This window comes from Staurois parvus, unplaced genomic scaffold (assembly GCF_062004578.1).
Source record: "Staurois parvus isolate SC_StPar_1 unplaced genomic scaffold, SC_StPar_1.0 ptg001041l, whole genome shotgun sequence".
NCBI lineage: Eukaryota > Metazoa > Chordata > Amphibia > Anura > Ranidae > Staurois > Staurois parvus.
Window position 1 is genome coordinate 1 of NW_028318837.1, and position 20,045 is coordinate 20,045.

The 20,045-nt window shown below is 44.8% G+C and overlaps 1 protein-coding gene across 1 annotated transcript in view; it reads right to left on the bottom strand.

Annotated features, from left to right (window-relative positions):
- Window positions 1-4: 4 nt before the first annotated feature.
- Window positions 5-20,045, bottom strand: part of LOC149440974 (ATP-binding cassette sub-family C member 3-like) — a gene marked incomplete at its 3' end in the record, with an annotated part of 74,911 nt that continues 54,870 nt past the window's right edge. The window contains exons 2-10 of the mRNA XM_089657907.1: window positions 15,163-15,339; window positions 13,268-13,393; window positions 9,703-9,840; window positions 8,138-8,260; window positions 7,994-8,055; window positions 6,435-6,563; window positions 5,589-5,807; window positions 2,594-2,771; window positions 5-157 (exon numbers count right to left, since the gene is read on the bottom strand). Coding sequence (XP_089514033.1) covers window positions 5-157; window positions 2,594-2,771; window positions 5,589-5,807; window positions 6,435-6,563; window positions 7,994-8,055; window positions 8,138-8,260; window positions 9,703-9,840; window positions 13,268-13,393; window positions 15,163-15,339 — 1,305 coding nt within the window. The remainder of the gene's footprint in view (window positions 158-2,593; window positions 2,772-5,588; window positions 5,808-6,434; window positions 6,564-7,993; window positions 8,056-8,137; window positions 8,261-9,702; window positions 9,841-13,267; window positions 13,394-15,162; window positions 15,340-20,045) is intronic.

Genomic DNA, 20,045 nt, shown 5'->3' on the forward strand with positions numbered 1-20,045 from the left:
AGAGGAAATAAAGAGCCAGAAAGATCTGCAGGGGAGCCGACCACAGCATGTTCAGGAAGGTGGTCAGGTCCTGGAATCGCTGGGCGTCCACCGACATCAGATTGACCACTTCGCCAACCGTAGACGAACGCTTTGCGGCATTTGTGATGACCAGAGACTGCAGACAGAAGGACAGAGAGTCTCAGCAGATATTCTTTAGTGCTATTGGTGACGTTTCCGTTTATTATGGAACAGCAGATTTTGGCCGCAAAATAAAAATCAGAAGAAAATAATGCTGAATGATACATTTAATGACTCCAGCATGGAACATGTCTGACCTTAGAGGTTCTACAATTAACCAATGAGCAGTGAGAGTGACTCTAATGGTTATCTGCTAAAACCAATACTACCAGTAGGAGGAATGAAGACGATGAGACGGGTCCTCTTTATCTGGGTGGCACAAAGTCACCATCATCTAATATAAGGGTCACCATACATGTTACATCTGACCATACATCCTCCATACAATCAACTTTGTATTTACCAGATCAATGTAATATGAGGACCTACCTGAACTATCCAATCAATTTGTATCCAGCTAAAGAGATCTAAAGGTGACCATACCCTATACAATCTGATTGTACAATCATACATACTGGGGGGGGGTACAACTGTGGGAATCAATGGTGGAGAAGGATCTGGGGGGGTCAATGGTGGAGAAGGATCTGGGGGGGGGGGGGTCAATGGTGGAGAAGGATCTGGGGGTTCTGGAAGATCACAAGCTTAATGGCATAATGGCAGTAATGCCAAGTTGCGGGTTCTAAAGTGAGCAAAATCCTCTCTTGTATTAATAGAGGTAAAGACTCCAGAGAGAGAGATATCATCCCCCCCCCCCGGTACAAATCATTAGTAATACCTCATCTGGAATATGCAGTTCAGTTTTGGGCACCAATTCACAGAAAGAACATTGGGGAACTGGAGAAAGTACAGAGAAGGGCAACCAAACTGATAAGAGACATGGAGGAGCTCAGCTATGAGGAAAGATTAGAGGAACTGAATTTATTCTCTCTTGAGAAGAGGAGATTAAGGGGGGGATATGATCTCCATGTATAATACATAAGGGGGATATGATCTCCATGTATAATACATAAGGGGGGATATGATCTCCATGTATAATACATAAGGGGGGATATGATCTCCATGTATAATACATAAGGGGGGATATGATCTCCATGTATAATACATAAGGGGGATATGATCACCATGTATAATACATAAGGGGGATATGATCACCATGTATAATACATAAGGGGGGATATGATCTCCATGTATAATACATAAGGGGGATATGATCACCATGTATAATACATAAGGGGGATATGATCACCATGTTAATACATAAGGGGGATATGATCTGCATGTATAATACATAAGGGGGGGATATGATCTCCATGTATAATACATAAGGGGGGATATGATCTCCATGTATAATACATAAGGGGGGATATGATCTCCATGTATAATACATAAGGGGGGATATGATCTCCATGTATAAATACATCAGTGGTTCATATAGTGAACTCGATGTAGAGTTATTCCCCCTGAGGTCATCACAGAGGACAAGGGGGCGCTCTTTACATCTGGAAAAGAGATTTAATCTCCAAACACAGAAAGGTTTCTTCACAGTGAGAGCTGTGAGAATGTGGAATAGACTCCCTCAAGAGTTGGTTGTGCCAGCTCAGTGGATTGCTGTAGGAAAGTCCTGGATTCTTTCTTGGATACACAGAATATAACTGGATATAACATTTATAGGTAAAGTTAATCCAGGGAATATCTGATTGCCTCTCGGGGGATCAGGAAGAAATTTGTTTCCCTGCAGGAGAAAATTGGATCATGCTTTGCTGAGTTTTTTTTGCCTTCCTTTGGATGAACTGTGGGTGTAGGATTATAAATTGTTTTTTTTAAGGTTGAACTGGATGGATTTTTGTCTTTTTTCAGCCAGACTAACTATGTAACTATGTAACAATCTCCTCCAGGTCTACCATCAACTATGTATTGTAAGGACCTGTTTAATTTTATAATTCCAAGGACTGTTTAGGTTTAGCCTCATATTACATAGTTATGGTAACTCTAAATGAGATTGTATAGTGTGTGGCCAACTTAAAGAAGATTGAACAACTCGACTGTAATGTCCAGTTTTGTTTCTTTTTATTACAAACAGTACATTATAATGGGCCATCGACTGAATATAGAGTCATTCCAGTGTCTCTTCAGGCCTTCCTGTCTTCCATCAGTGTCCCTCTGGATATACAGCTCCTCCATAGAGAGCGAGACTCCATTTACTAGGACTGAAATAATTTCTCAGTATGTTCTGCACATGACTTTCTGACAGGAGCTTACAGTATATACCTCCAGCGTTCAGCTTCCTGGCAGTGCAGGCAGTACCACCGTCAGCCTCATTCAACTTTCAGCTGATGTTTAGTGATGATGGCATTTCAACAGAATAACACAACGCAGTGAAAAAAAAAGATTCACCAATTTTCAGTGAATATCTATAGGAACCAAGCTGTAGTTTTAAAATGTGTTTATTTATATAAAGGCGCTCGCTGTTCACCTTACGGTATATGATCGCGGTGATGGCGCTTCTCAGCCGCATTCCGGTGACGAAGCAATACTGAAAGTGCTGGTGAAGGATGAGCGTTTGGGCGACGGAGGAAAGGAACATCAATGCGGCGATGCTGAATCCCCACCAGACTGGTGCACTGGAGTCTTTGGTGAAATGTATCAGAATACTAAAGAGAAGAGATCCGGACATATCACAATGTATTTTCAAATTATCAAGGAAATCACATAATACAAATATTACAATAGAGAGCGTTTGTGAGAAACCAGGGCTCTTTGTTCCCCCCCGGTAATTGTCAATGAATAGGAACACTGCACATTTGTAGCTCTGATATCAGCCGATTTCTGATTGGCTGTGCTTGGAGCACTGGCAGTCTGTATCATCCTGCTGCTCCCTCCTCCCTCCAGGTTGCTTCAGTTTACATCTCTCCATCTACATCCCAGGTCGGCTTGGCTCAGCTCGGGCGCTGGTCAGTGCATACTGCGCAGTGACATTATGGCACTTGGAGGCTCTTCCACCAATTTGAGATTTTTAGACTGCAAAGAGGGGGATCGGGAGGAGAGGAGGATCTGCCTTCAGTGCCCTGGCCTGAACTAGACAATTGACTGTTACAGAGGTCAGTGCCTGACAGCTCCACACCACAGAAAGACTGACCTGCCATCTGCTGAGCCTGTAGGTGGTCACTGGTGTCAAGAGGGAGTAGGGACCCTAAGATAAGTGGCCCCCCTTACCATTTTGTATTCACTTTGCAGATGCTGATGTAAGAGGGGTGGGCTCTGGTGACCAGAGACCTCCTTACCTTAGAGTTCCCTTTCCACCAGAGTCATAATAGATGAATGACTCCCACTAGTGCTAAACTTTCCCTTTCTAGGCCAGACACAGGGCCAGATTTAGGAGGATTTTGGTTGGCCTTTTTATGGAAGGTCCACTGAATTCCCCCCCTTACATCTGAGTCCACAGAGTCCCCCCTTACATCAGAGTTCCCAGAGTCCCCCTTGGATTACAATCTGAAGGATTACCTCTTACAGTGCAGCAAAGGGGAACTCTACAGACTCTGATGTAAAGGGGAACCCAGAGGACCGGGATGTAAGGGGGAACACTGCAGACTCTCATGTAAAGAGAAACTCTGATGTAAAGGAGTCTCGAGTCACTAGAGCCCCCATCCCCCATCAAGGTTTGGAGAGTTTCTCCTTATATCAGAGTCTGCAGAGTTCTCCCTTACATCAAAGTCTGCAGTTCCCCTTTACATCAGAGCCTGCACAGTTCCTCTCATATGAGTCCACAGTGTTCCCCACTTACGTTAGCATCCCCCTTACAGCAGAGTCCCCAGAGTTCCCCTTTACATCAGAGTCTGCAGAGTTCCCACTATGGGGTAAGGGGGAACTCTGTGAACCCTGATGTAAAGGGGAACACTGTGGACTCTGGTGTAAAGGGAACTCTAAGGTAAGGAGGTCTCTGCTCACCAGAGCCCACCCCTCTTACATCAGCATCCGCAAAGTGAATACAAAATGGTAAGGGGGGGCCACTTGACTTAGGGTCCCTACTCCCTCTTTACACCAGTGACTACCTACAGGCTCAGCAGATAGCAGGTCAGTCTTTCTGTGGTGTGGAGCTGTCAGGCACTGACCTCTGTAACAGTAAATTGTCCAGTTCAGGCCAGGGCACTGAAGGTAGGATCCTCCTCTCCTCCCGATCCCCCTCTATGCAGTCTCAATATATCAAATTGGTGGAAAAGCCGCCAAGTGCCATAATGTCACTGCGCAGTATGCACTGACCAGCGCCCGAGCTGAGCCAAGCCGACCTGGGATGTAGATGGAGAGATGTAAACTGAAGTGACCTGGAGGGAGGAGGAAGCAGCAGGATGATACAGACTGCCAGTGCTCCAAGCTCAGCCAATCAGAAATCGGCTGATATCAGAGCTACAAATGTGCAGTGTTCCCATTCATTGACAATTACCGGGGGGAACAAAGAGCCCTGGTTTCTCACAAACGCTCTCTATAATGATTGCTCATTAATTCTGCTCTGGGGAGTTCAGACCCCCTTGACAACTCTACAACTCTGTCGATGGCCCACTCCATGTTCGGCCTTTTCTTTGGGGGGTCTAGGTGTGGGCCCAGCTCAATAAGCCTCTATGCTAAAAATATATAAAGAAAAAAAAAACAAAAAACATTTATATATATATTTATACATACATACACACACACATATACACACACACTGTACATTGGTACATTGGAAAGATTTCAGAAGACCAGATATATCCATGAAGAGTTCCCTTGTTAGTTCCCATCTATCTAGAACACACATCACAGCTATGTCCTATTGGGGACATTTTCCTTCACTTCCTGTCCCATAGCCAACACAGGAAGTGAGAGGAAATCCTTCCGAAGTGTGGGAATCCCAGTTTGTCACCATAAATCCCATTGAAAGATTTATCTTCTGTTCCTGCTCTGGTGACAACCCAAAATTTGGGATATTCTCTCACTGTCGGTGATAACAGTAAATAGGACAAACAGAGAGGGTTAATCTCCCAATCAGGGGCACAGACAGCAATAACAACCCAGCAGGGGTTCTAACCCTCTCCATTCTAGCCAAAACTAAGAAAAAAAAAATTTGGCCCTTTGACTAGTCTTGTGCTCTAGATACCCCAGCCAGGAAACACAGCGTGGTTGGTGACCAAATTTTCTCCAGGGAGGTCATCACTCAGCTTAGTCTGCATTTTCATCCTGTCAGTAAGCTCACAATGTTAGAATGACAGCCTTGTATAATGTAGTAGAGCTCGAAATGGCTCATACAGCTGCCCCACCATTTCTTGGGCCACTGTGCAGGAAGCTATTATAAAGACAGATTTAGGTATTTCTACTATCTGTATTTAGATTCTGTGCTGTTTTGCCCCATGATGTAGTCTGTGTTTAGTGATTATGGCAATCCATAAATTCTGCTTTGACCAACTGACAGGAATGCCTCGTTCCCAGAAGAGCCTTACCTTAATAACTGGGGATTGACGAATGACAGGAGATCCTGGAAAAGCTTGAACACGGACCCGATTAAAAAGAATGGCCCAAAAGTCTTGATGAGAACTTTTAGGAAGGATGGCTCTCTCTTCTTCTTGTTGTTGACAATGAGAACATCGGACTCTGTTGGTTTTTCGGTCACGTGGTTCATTTCGGCTTCTTGGGCTTTGGTGAATTGCACTTCATTACTCCTGGAAAATCAAAGAAGATGGAGACAGGTCAACATGACAGTCACTGTGAGCACTATGGACACAAAAAGAATGGTTCTACAGAGCATTGACCGATGGATTTAAATTCTGGTGGGGCGAGGACATCACTGGTACAGCATGCACCTAATTAAGAGTCCTAACAGGTAAACTAGTGAAGGCCATGGAATCAGACTGGCTATATGGCACTGGACAATGAATGCTAGACTCTACATTTATCCCCTGTGTGTAGATATAATTATCTCATCATAGTACATGGATCTTCATGGATTACACAGATTCAGTCATACACTACAAAGGGTCGGTCTGAGGTAGAACAACATAACCTGGTAGCATGTTTTGGATTGCACAACAAAACTGGACCATCTGGTGGTAACCACTAAAACCAAGGAAAGAACATATGAATTCCTTAGTGGCATTTTCTCCTACAAACCTAGAACCACAAGACCACAGTGCTAACACTAACGAATTGTAACACCCAATGCATACAGTGTGGGGTCTAAATTCCTGAATATTTGGCCTGAGGGTTTGTTAAACTCATGGATTGTGTGGTCTCAGATGAAATCCACACCCACTGTACTCTTCAGCAGACCATCAGCCTTCATACATCACCTTAACTTGGCCTTCTCTGTGTCCCACTCTTTGATCAGTTTAGACACAACTGCTATGGATTTGTCATCTTCATTCAATGTCCAAAGATCCTTGTCTTCCAGAGGCCTCCTATAGCCCAATATCGCCATCCTGGGAGCACAAAGAAAAAAGTTCTTCTCAGTTTCAGCATGAAGAGTCACAACACAAACTGCATAATAAAATGAACGTTCATTTACAGGAAAACAAAATATTTAGTTCTGTAGTCTGAGATGGACTTCACACACTCAAGTCTTCTCCAGTCTTTGTTTAACTGGCCCCTTACTTGGCTGAGGAGGTAAGTAGTTCATTGTGTAAGATTGAAGCTTGTGCCAACCGAGTCAGAGAGGTCTGGGACTGAAGTTAGATAAAGGAGTTGTCCTCCCAGTCACCTTGGGAAGGCACACACATTGCAGGAAGATTTGGTGGAAAACACCTCGTTCTTTCCTTTAAGAAAGCCTATTCCACACAAGTTCTCATGTTTTTAAAAGATACCATAGATTTTTAGCATTCTATTTAAGTTTTAGATCAGTAGCAAATGGGAAACTTGGACAGGTGCCTCTAAAGCAGTGGTTTTCAAACTGCAACCCAGGGGCAAGATGTGGCCCTTTGTATGATTTTATCTGGCCCTTAGGGCACTAGTTAATCCACTGATACCAACATAATTCTCCCCCACTGACAGCACTGAAGGGGTACAATTCCTCTCAATGACACCAGTGATGGGGCACATTACCTCCCAATCACATCAACAATTGGGCCAAATGACACCAATGATGGAGAACAATTCCCCGCAATGACAACCACAATGGGGCACGATTCCTCCTGTTGTTGATACCAACAATTGGGCCAAGTGACACCAATGATGGAGAACAATTCCCCACAATGACAACAACGATGGGGCACAGTTCCTCCTGTTGTTGATACCAACAATTGGGCCAAATGACACCAATGATGGAGCACAATTCCCTGCAATGACAACAACAATGGGGCACGATTCCTCCTGTTGTTGATACCAACAATTGGGCCAAATGACACCAATGATGGAGAACAATTCCCCACAATGACAACAACGATGGGGCACAGTTCCTCCTGTTGTTGATACCAACAATTGGGAAAAATGACACCAATGATGGAGCACAATTCCCCACAATGACAACAACGATGGGGTACAGTTCCTCCTATTGTTGATACCAACAATTGGGCCAAATGACACCAATGATGGAGCACAATTCCCCACAATGACAACAACGATGGGGTACAGTTCCTCCTATTGTTGATACCAACAATTGGGCCAAATGACACCAATGATGGGCACAATTCAATGCATTGGTTTTTGTCCACTGATGGAACTGGATCTTTTGTACTCCTAATGGCCACAGTTTCATTTTTACCTCAGTTTCTATTTGCGCTCATGTTCACTTTCTGGAATTTCTTTTATTTTGTTAAAAGATATCTCAGTGATCTCATACACTGGAAGAACAACAAGGAAACAGCTAATACAGAGTTCTTCTTTAGATATTGTATTATGTTCACATTCCACTTACTTTGTGAACCACCAAAATGTCAATCTTGAGAGGAAGCCGGCGTCAGACTCTGGACAAGGATTCTGCAGAAGGATGATGAAGAAGAACTGTTCAATTTGGTTCTTAATGCTTAACTTTTCGGTCAATTAAAGGTGGAGTACTCACACAGTCGGAGGAGACGGGGGAGAAGAAGGGGCGAGCCTCCTTAAAACAAGACAGGATCAGCTCCAACGCCAGCAGAGTAAAATAAATAAAAAAGGTGGTGAAGCGGAATCGGTCCGACACCTCCTGAAGACAAGACAAATCAGAAGGAGGAAATGTTATTTAACCGCTTCCTGTCCGCCCAATAGCAGAAATACTGCGTATATATACACGATTTTGCAGTTCTAGATAGGGAGTGCACGCGAGCCGTGTGCATGCCCTACCCGCACCGCTATTCGTGTCCTCGGTTGTCAATCACTGGGTCCCGGCTGGTGATTACTCACTGGCACCCGGTGATCGCTGAGTATTACAGACGGGGGAGGGAACAATACAGATCTCTCCTCTGTCAGCTCCTGCACACTGTTTTGTATGGCTCTGCATAGCAGAGCCATACAAAGCAGTGTGTTTACAGCTGAAAGAAAACACACAGCACACAGTTAACCCTTTGATCGCCCCACATGTTAACCCCTCCTGCCCAGTGCCATTAGTGCAGTGTCAGTTGTTTTTATTAGCACTGATCACTGTATTGCTGTCACTGGGGATGTCAGTGACACCAAATCATTTCCTCCCAGTGTCAGAATGCCTGCTGTAGCCACGCTATAAGTCGCTGACTGCTGTCATTACTAGTAAAAAAAAATAAAAAATCCCAGTATACAGTCATGCAAACTGTTGTAATTCCTACACTGTTCACCTGATTTGGATGTAAATACCCTCAAATTAAAGCTGACAGTCTGCAGTTAAAGCACATCTTGTTCGTTTCATTTCAAATCCATTGTGGTGGTGTATAGAGCCAAAAATGTTAGAATTGTGTCGATGTCCCAATATTTATGGACCTGACTGCATATACCGCCATTTGTAAATGCTATAACTTTCATGTAAACCAATTAATTTACACGTATTGGTATTTTTTTTAGCAAAGACATGGAGCAGAATACATTTTGTCCTAAATTTATGATGAAATTTGATTTTTAATTTTTTTTACTGGACATGTTTAATAGCAAAAAGTCAAAAATATAGTTTTTTTCTAAAAATTGTCGGTCTGTTTCTGTTTATAGCGCAAAAAATAAAACTGCACAGGCAATAAAATACCACTGCAAAAAAAACTCTATTTGTGGTAAAAAAAAGGCCGTAAATTTAATTTAGGTGCAGCGTTGCATGACCGCGCAATTGTCAGTTAAAATAACACAGCGCCGTAATGCAAAAAATGGCCTGGTCAGGAAAGGTGGGTGAATCCTCTGGAGGGCAAGTGGTTAAAGCAGATCTTCAGTAGAATGAAAAAAATCTATCCTCGCAGTGGGTCTCCCTAAGGCTACATACTCATTTTTGAGTAAACAGCTTTACTTACCTTTCCTCTTTTCTCCAGGTTGTGGTTGGGCCCTCGATGTCCTCACATACAATGCAGGATTGCTGGTCCTGCTTTGTACATGATGATGTCACAGCTACCAGACAGGGTACCAAAGATGGGGCTTTTTACTAAAGCAATGTCCTGTTTGGATAAAACCTCGCCAAACACCCCGGGATCAAATTACCCGATTTACTGAGGACATGACCTTCGACCGGAAAGGAACAATGGCACAGAGTGTGGCCAGGAACCAGAAAATGATGAGAACGCCAGAAGATTGGACGCCCTTCAGCCTCTCGTAGTGGATAAGAATCGTTGCTGCAATCTGAGGAAAAAGAAGGAAAAGCTAAGCGTTAAATATAATATAATATCATATGTACCAAACACTGCAATATAGTATATACATTATATTGTACAGGAGTGACATCACCGCTCTCCAGATATAAGATATATTATACGGGAGTGACATCACCGCTCTCCAGATATAAGATATATTATACAGGAGTGACATCACCGCCCTCCAGATATAAGATATATTATACAGGAGTGACATCACCGCCCTCCAGATATAAGATATATTATACGGGAGTGACATCACCGCTCTCCAGATATAAGATATATTATACGGGAGTGACATCACCGCTCTCCAGATATAAGTTATATCATACGGGAGTGACATCACCGCTCTCCAGATATAAGATATATTATACGGGAGTGACATCACCGCTCTCCAGATATAAGTTATATTATACGGGAGTGACATCACCGCTCTCCAGATATAAGATATATTATACGGGAGTGACATCACCGCTCTCCAGATATAAGTTATATTATACGGGAGTGACATCACCGCTCTCCAGATATAAGTTATATTATACGGGAGTGACATCACCGCTCTCCAGATATAAGATATATTATACGGGAGTGACATCACCGCTCTCCAGATATAAGATATATTATACGGGAGTGACATCACCGCTCTCCAGATATAAGATATATTATACAGGAGTGACATCACCGCTCTCCAGATATAAGATATAATATACAGGAGTGACATCACCGCTCTCCAGATATAAGTTGTATTATACGGGAGTGACATCACCGCTCTCCAGATATAAGATATATTATACAGGAGTGACATCACCGCCCTCCAGATATAAGATATATTATACAGGAGTGACATCACCGCCCTCCAGATATAAGATATATTATACGGGAGTGACATCACCGCTCTCCAGATATAAGATATATTATACGGGAGTGACATCACCGCTCTCCAGATATAAGTTATATCATACGGGAGTGACATCACCGCTCTCCAGATATAAGATATATTATACGGGAGTGACATCACCGCTCTCCAGATATAAGTTATATTATACGGGAGTGACATCACCGCTCTCCAGATATAAGATATATTATACGGGAGTGACATCACCGCTCTCCAGATATAAGTTATATTATACGGGAGTGACATCACCGCTCTCCAGATATAAGTTATATTATACGGGAGTGACATCACCGCTCTCCAGATATAAGATATATTATACGGGAGTGACATCACCGCTCTCCAGATATAAGATATATTATACGGGAGTGACATCACCGCTCTCCAGATATAAGATATATTATACAGGAGTGACATCACCGCTCTCCAGATATAAGATATAATATACAGGAGTGACATCACCGCTCTCCAGATATAAGTTGTATTATACGGGAGTGACATCACCGCTCTCCAAATATAAGATGTATTATACGGGAGTGACATTGCTCTCCAGATATAAGATATATTATACAGGAGTGACATCACCGCTCTCCAGATATAAGATATACAGGAGTGACATCACCGCTCTCCAGATATAAGATATATTATACGGGAGTGACATCACCGCTCTCCAGATATAAAGTGGATATAGAAAAGAATCACTTCCTTTTTTAAAATAATCACAATTTGTTGCTTTGCATCCTGAAATGAAGACAGACACAGTTTTTGTTTTACCCAGCTCTATTTGCTCCGTGCAACTTACTTATAAGATTCAAGTGAAAGATCTTACAAATTGTAATTTTAAATTAAAAAAACTAAATCACTGAGTTGGGATCAGGAAAGTGAAAAGGATCAGTACCCCCCCCCCCCCCCCCCGCTCCTAAAAATGACTTGTGAACTCAATACAGTGCAGCTAATCATCTTCTCAACGGCCATTTGACTTTCAACTTTGATCAGTTATGGTCATTTCAATTAGTTCAGCATGAAAAGAGCTTTCCTGGAGCATGTCAGTCCCTGGTAGTGCAATGGAAGCAAACAATCAACTATGGGTTGCAAGGCACTGTCACGGGGATCTCCAGGATAAAGTTGTGGACAGGCACAAGTCAGGATAGGGTTATGAAAAAATGTCAATGGCTTTATGAATGCCTAGAAGCAGAGTGAAGTCTATTACTAAGAAGTGGAAGGAATTTGCTACAACACAGACCCTCCCTGGAACAGGACCTCACTCTAAACAAGATAAAAAAGCCATTAGAAAACTGGTCAGAGAGACTACCAAGAGGCCTACAGCAAATCTGAAGCAGTTGCAGGAATTGATAACAAAGAGTGGTCATTGTGGTCATGTGACAACAATATCACAAATTCTCCACATATGTGGCTTGTATGGGAGGGGTGCAAGAAGAAACTCACTCCTCAAGAAAGGCCACATGTAGTCACCACTGAGCTTTGCCAAAACGCAACATGAAGATTCTGAGACCACATGGAAAAATGTGTTCTGGTCGGATGAGACTCAAATTGAATGATTTGGCCTCAACACTAAACGATGTCTGGCCGAAATCCAATCCAGCTCACCATCCAAATCCCACCATTCCTACAGTAAAGCATGGAGGGGATAATATCTGGTTACGGACTGGAGCACTTGTCAGGATAGAAGGAAAAATGGATGGGGCAAAATCATGTCACATTCTGGAGGAAAATCTGTTGCCCTCTGCCAGAAAGTTGTCAATGGGAAGAAGGTTGACCTTCCAACATGACAATGACCCAAAGCACACAGCAAAAATGAGCCCACAGTGGTTGGAGGAGAAAAAGGAGAATATCCTTGCATGGCCAAGTCAGAGCCCAGACTTCAACCCCATTGAAAATCTGTGGACTGACTCAAAGCAGGGGAAGACTGACAGCTCATGGGGCCCCCCGCCAATAGGGGGTCATGGGGCCCCTGTGTCCTTGACCAAACTCAAAGCACACTCACAAAAGCCTATAAAAAGGTACCAGGGGCATTTCATGGGGCCCCCTACTGACCCTGGGCCCTCGGGCAGTGCCCAAGTGCTCTATTGGTCAGTCCGCCCCTGACTCAAAGACTGCCATCCACAAACGGTCACCATCAAATTTAACTAAACTTGAGCCGTTCTGCAAGGAAGAACGGGCAAATATTGCAAAAGTCTAGATGTGCAAAGTTAGTAGAGACATCCCAACAGACTAAAGGCTGGAATAAAGCTAAAGGTTCAACAAAATACTGACACAAAGGGGGTCCTTTTTCCAACTCAGTGATTATGTTTTTGAATTTTTTTTAAATGTTTCTGACATGTTGGTGTTCTTTCACTTGGATGTTATTAGAGTAAATATAGCTGGATAAAACAAAAACTGTGCCTGTCTTCATTTCAGGCTGCAAAACAACAAAATGGGATTATTTTAAAGGGGGTGTTTCTCTTTTATACCCACTGTAGGTTATATATTATATATTAGACCTTGAATAGTGATCTATACAAACCATTGTGATTCCGACGATCAAAGGTGTGACAAAAAAGACAGGAGGCGGAGCCTCATTCTGAACAAGTTTATGGAAGGAGTAGAACAGGTCCGCCCAGCACACAAGCCAAAGCAGAATGCCAATCAGCTGAAATACACAAAAAAATGAATCTGTTAAAATGCTTTATGACATGTTTAGAAAAATGTTCAAACCACCTCCTCACTGTCTGAAATATGAGACTGTTAGAACATTTGTTTCAAAGCCATTGTGAACTCCAAGAAGTAATGAGTGAGGTTGCAGAACACTCTGCTCTCCCCACGCTCCTCCTGATTGTAGGAATACATCCCACTGCAAGCCTATCGTAAATTACAGCTGGTGTGCCAGGGAGGATGGCATTTAAAGCTGGACAGTGTATAATAGGTCTACAGCTTACAAGAAATGCGAGGAGTTAAATAAAGGTTGAGCTGTGAAACAAGTCTGATGTCTGTATAGTGATCATGATGCAAGAACACCTGAGCTCATGAAAAATAAATGGATAGAGAATGAGGGGGAGAGAGAAAAACAAAGCAAGAGAAGAGGGGAGAGAGAGAGAAGAGAGGAGAGAGAACGGGGAAGAGAGAGAGAAGGGGGGAGGGAGAGAAGGGGGGGTAGAGAGAGGGAGAGAAAAGAGAGTAGAGGATAGCGTGGGGGTGGGGAGAGGTAGAGAAGGGGGGGGGGAAGCAAGAGAGAAAAGAGAGAGAGAAAGGGGGGAGAGAGAAAGGAGAGAAAGGGAAGAGGAGAGAAGGGAAGGAGAGAAAGGGGAGAGATGAGAGAATGGGGAGGAGAGGAAAGAAAGGGGAGAAAGACAGGAGAGAAAGGGGAGAGAGACAGGAGAGAAAGGGGAGAGAGACAGGAGAGAAAGGGGAGAGAGAAAGGGGAAAGAGACAGGAGAGAAAGGGGAGAGAGACAGGAGAGAAAGGGAAGAAGGAGAGAAAGGGGAGAGAGGAGAGAAAAGGGAGAGAGACAGGAGAGAAAAGGGAGAGAGACAGGAGAGAAAAGGGAGAGAGACAGGAGAGAATGGGGGGGGGGGGGTGGGAGGGGAGAAAGGAGAGAGAGACAGGAGAGAAAGGGGAGAGAGAAAGGGGAAAGAGACAGGAGAGAAAGGGGGGAGAGAGACAGGAGAGAAAGGGAAGAGGGAAGAAGGAGAGAAAGGGGAGAGAGACAGGAGAGAAAAGGGAGAGAGACAGGAGAGAAAAGGGAGAGAGACAGGAGAGAATGGGGGGGGGGAGGGGAGAAAGGAGAGAGAGACAGGAGAGAAAGGGGAGAGAGAAAGGGGAAAGAGACAGGAGAGAAAGGGGAGAGAGACATGAGAGAAAGGGGAGAGAGACAGGAGAGAAAGGGAAGAGAAGTGAGGGGAAGAGGGAGAGGAAGGGGGAGGGACAGAAAGAGCAGTAGAGAAGGGGGCAGAGAGAGAGGGGGAGAGAAAGAGAGAGAGAGAAGGGGGGGAGAGAGAGAGAGTGGGTGGAGAGAAAGGAAGGGGAAGATGGGGGGTGGAGAAAGCAAGATAGAAAGGGGAGAGGGAGGAGTTTGGAAAGAAAGAGAGGTAGAGAAGGGGGGGGGGGACAGAGGGTGGAGAGAGAGGGGGAGAGCAAGAGAGGGAGAAAGGGGGGGGGGCAGAAGGAGAGAGAAAGGAAGGGGAAGAGAGAGGAGGGGGAGGGAAGCAAGAGAGAAAGGGGAGAGAGTGGAAGGGTGGTGAGAGGGAGGGGGGGAGAGAGAAAGGGGGAGAGGGAAAGAAAGGGGAAGGAAGAGAAAGATCAGAGAGAGAGAGGAGGGAGAATGAGAGGGGGAGGAGAGTGAAAAGGGGGGGGGGGATTAGAGAGAGAAGGAGGGGAGAAAGTGATGGGGGAGATAGAGATGGGGAAGAGAAGGTATCTCACCGTTTTGACCTTGCAAAGCACAGACAGCACAATATATCCTCTTCTATTATATCTTAAATAAATAATATAAAATGGGAGCATGGCCCAGAGGTAGATGCAGGGGATCCAGGCGATGATGGTGTTCTGGAAGCATGGCGTCAGATCCGGGGTGTGTGTGTACAGCGTTAGGTTGGGATCCTGAAATTAAACGCAACAGAATATAAGAACTTTGAAAAACTTGACATTTCAGTTCTTTAAAAGTGAGCTGCATTTATAACTAAAATTATTTTTTTCCAGTGGAGTTTTTATTAATAAAATAACTGTAAACTTTGTTTCAGCGTGTAATAGTGGGAGGAGTTTCATCAGCGCCTGGAAATGAGATATTGGACACAGACATAGCCGTATGCTGTGACCTGCTTTATGTTAGCTGATCACAGTGACAGTCATGGGACTGCTGGAGAAGTCAGCTGGAGATATTCCCCCCCCCTTTATTTGGAATATTTCCAGTTCAGATGACTTCTAGGAACTGTTTCTGTATGTATGTCATTGAAATGTCTATTCTGGGGTCCTACAGAGCCCCCCAAATTCTGCTGTACTGAGATGACAGTTCTGAGCAACACCATATCCCATTAATGAGGTCTCAAATTACCCCCCTCTGTCCTCATAAAAGTAAATGAAGCATATAACCCATCGGAGGATGAATGAGGTGATTGTTATAGAATGTAAAACAGACCAACTCTGCTATTAATCATTGACCTGAGTCTGAGAACTCGTTCCAAATCTGACACCAGTATGAACATCAATACACAATATGCTGGACCAAGACCAAGAATATTTCAGGAGAGGAGAGTTATAGAGGAAGCAGCGGAGTCCTCCAGCAGTGCAGAGTATTTCAGGAGAGGAGAGTTATAGAGGAAGGAGCAGAGTCCTCCAGCACTGCAGAGTATTTCAGGAGAGGAGAGTTATAGAGGAAGGAGCAGAGTCCTCCAGCACTGCAGTGTATTTCAGGAGAGGAGAGTTATAGAGGAAGGAGCGGAGTCCTCCAGCAGCGCAGAGTATTTCAGGAGAGGAGAGTTATAGAGGAAGGAGCGGAGTCCTCCAGCAGAGCAGAGTATTTCAGGAGAGGAGAGTTATAGAGGAAGGAGCGGAGTCCTCCAGCAGTGCAGAGTATTTTAGGAGAGGAGAGTTATAGAGGAAGGAGCGGAGTCCTCCAGCAGTGCAGAGTATTTCAGGAGAGGAGAGTTATAGAGGAAGGAGCGGAGTCCTCCAGCAGCGCAGAGTATTTCAGGAGATGAGAGTTATAGAGGAAGGAGCGGAGTCCTCCAGCAGCGCAGAGTATTTCAGGAGAGGAGAGTTATAGAGGAAGCAGCGGAGTCCTCCAGCAGCGCAGAGTATTTCAGGAGAGGAGAGTTATAGAGGAAGGAGCGGAGTCCTTCAGCAGCGCAGAGTATTTCAGGAGAGGAGAGTTATAGAGGAAGGAGCGGAGTCCTTCAGCAGCGCAGAGTATTTCAGGAGAGGAGAGTTATGGAGGAAGGAGCGGAGTCCTCCAGCTCTCCAGCTGAGCAGAGTATTTCAGGAGAGGAGAGTTATAGAGGAAGGAGCGGAGTCCCCCCAGCAGAGCAGAGTATTTCAGGAGAGGAGAGTTACAGAGGAAGGAGCGGAGTCCCCCCAGCAGAGCAGAGTATTTCAGGAGAGGAGAGTTATAGAGGAAGGAGTGGAGTCCTCCAGCAGAGCAGAGTATTTCAGGAGAGGAGAGTTACAGAGGAAGGAGCGGAGTCCTCCAGCAGCGCAGAGTATTTCAGAGAGGAGAGTTCTAGAGGAAGGAGCGGAGTCCACCAGCAGTGCAGAGTATTTCAGAGAGGAGAGTTCTAGAGGAAGGAGCGGAGTCCTCCAGCAGTGCAGAGTATTTCAGGAGAAGAGAGTTATAGAGGAAGGAGCGGAGTCCTCCAGCAGTGCAGAGTATTTCAGGAGAGGAGTTATAGAGGAAGGAGCGGAGTCCCCCCAGCAGAGCAGAGTATTTCAGGAGAGGAGAGTTATAGAGGAAGGAGTGGAGTCCTCCAGCAGAGCAGAGTATTTCAGGAGAGGAGAGTTACAGAGGAAGGAGCGGAGTCCTCCAGCAGCGCAGAGTATTTCAGAGAGGAGAGTTCTAGAGGAAGGAGCGGAGTCCACCAGCAGTGCAGAGTATTTCAGAGAGGAGAGTTCTAGAGGAAGGAGCGGAGTCCTCCAGCAGTGCAGAGTATTTCAGGAGAAGAGAGTTATAGAGGAAGGAGCGGAGTCCTCCAGCAGTGCAGAGTATTTCAGGAGAGGAGTTATAGAGGAAGGAGCGGCGTCCTCCAGCAGCGCAGAGCATTTCAGGAGAGGAGTGTTATAGAGGAAGGAGCAGAGTCCTCCAGCAGAGCAGAGTATTTCAGGAGAGGAGTTATAGAGGAAGGAGTGGAGTCCCCCAGCAGAGCAGAGTATTTCAGGAGAGGAGAGTTACAGAGGAAGGAGTGGAGTCCTCCAGCAGTGCAGAGTATTTCAGGAGAGGAGAGTTATAGAGGAAGGAGCGGAGTCCTCCAGCAGTGCAGAGTATTTCAGGAGAGGAGAGTTATAGAGGGAGGAGCAGAGTCCCTCAGCAGAGCAGAGTATTTCAGGACAGAAGCTCAAGAAAGAGAAAGGAGCTTTTTTTTATCCCAATTGAGGTCAATGCCAACAGCAACTCAGAAGCAAGTCAAATCAGTAGAAAATCTTGCTCCATCTGCCTTGCTGAGTCTGACTTTCCTGTAGATGGACCTCTATGGCTGTCGGAGGGACAGCAGGGTGTTGCAGTGTGATGACAGTAGAGTAGTGGGCTGTATTTTGAATCTTGGTCCCCAACGTTAGATTATGTAACCTCATTCCAGATAAAACATTTTAATTGTAAATTTCTGGCAGGAGTTTTGGGGAAGTGGAATGTGTACAACTTCTACAGAAAACCTCAGACAGTATCATTGATCTGCACTATGGCTGTTGTATTCCAATGAGATTATTTTAAATAAAATCCAAATAAACTGGATGAGCAGATGTGACCGCAGCATCGCAATAAACCCAGAAGGAGAAGTACATCTAAGACTGCAGATTACTGGAAATAACAGAACATTTGCATAAGAACAATACTTTGCAGTGTATTAATACCTAGTTGGAGGACAGTGACAGTTGGCGTACTGCCGAAGGTTAAAGGGGAACTCCAATCAGAGGAAAAAACCACCATATAGCCTGGAATCACACCTATTTCTTTTCCCCCGTGCATCTTCGATTGAAATGAACAAAATCAACGCGCATGTCAGACCACATTTTAAGTGGGCATTGCAATCCACTTTGTATTGGGTATCAGTGAGCGTTATAATGCACATCATGATGCTGGATCCACTTCTTAGCATTTTTGCTTGATTCATTTTCCATTGAAATGAATGGAAACGCATCAAAAAGCATCTCAAAGCAAGCAAGATGTGCAACGTGATGTGAGTTGACACATCGTAACGTACATAAATGGACCATTGCCAACGTGCGCCTATGAACACTGACATGCATTTTGATGCTCTTCTATTGATTTTAGTGGAAAGGGCATCAAGGGAAAATTCGTATTTTTACAAAGAGATAATAAAAGTTCATGTATCTGTCTTTTTATTCGCTTCCTAGCTGCCTTCCCTGTAAAGCAACACTTTGGGAGCAGGAGGGACATTAACAACCGATATGGTCCCTGCTGCATGCACATGTGCTGACAAGCATAGAGCAGAGCTGATCACTTGTTGCTGCTCCTTCATTGTCCAATCAGCAATTTGGGATTGGTGAGGTGATACCAGTATACTCTGGTAACAGAAGAAGTGATGTTTTCTTGCTGGCTGTGCTTCTGGCAGAGGTACACTATATTGCCAAAACTATTGAAACACCCCTCCAAATCATGTGATTCAGGTGTTCCAATCCCCTCCATGGCCACAGGTGTATAGAATCATCACCTAGGCATGCAGACTGCTTCTACAAACATTGGTGAAAGAATGGGTCGCTCTCAGGAGCTCAGTGACTCCAAGCGTGGTCCCGTGATAGGTGGTCACCTGTGCAATAAATCCATCCGTGACATTTCCTGGCTACTGTTAGTGGGATTATAACAAAGTGGAAGCAACTGGGAACAACAGCAACTCAGCCACCAAGTGGTAGGTCATGTCACATGACAGGGCGGGGTCAGCGCATGCTGAAGCGCACAGTGCGTAGAAGTCACCAACTGTCTGCAGAGTCAGTAGCTAAAGACCTCCAAACTTGGTGTGGCCTTCAGATTAGGACAACAGTGCTTAGAGAGCTTCATGGAATGGGTTTCCATGGCTGAGCAGCTGCATCCAAGCCTTACATCACCAAGTGCAATGCAAAGTGTTGGATGCCATGGTGTAAAGCACGCCGCCACTGGACTCTAGAGCAATGGAGACGTGTTCTCTGGAGTGACCAATCATGCTTCTCAGTCTGGCAATCCAATGGACGTGTCTGGGTTTGGCGGTTGCCAGGAGAACGGTACTTGCCTGACTGCATTGTGCCAAGTGTAAAGTTTGGTGGAGGGGAGATTATGGTGTGGGGTTGTTTTTCAGGGGCTGGGCTTGGCCCCCTAGTTCCAGTTAAGGAAACTCTTAAGGCATCAGCATACCAAGACATTTTGGACAATTTCATGCTCCCAACTTTGTGGGAAGAGTTTGGGGATGGCTCCCTCCTGTTTCAACATGACTGCACACCAGTGCACAAAGCAAGGTCCATAAAGACATGGAGGAGCCAGTTTGGGGTGGAGGAACTTGACTGGTCTGCACAGAGTCCCGACCTCAACCCCATAGAACTCCTTTGGGATGAATTAGAGCGGAGACTGTGAGCCAGGCCTCCTCCCCTGACATCAGTGCCTGACCTGACAA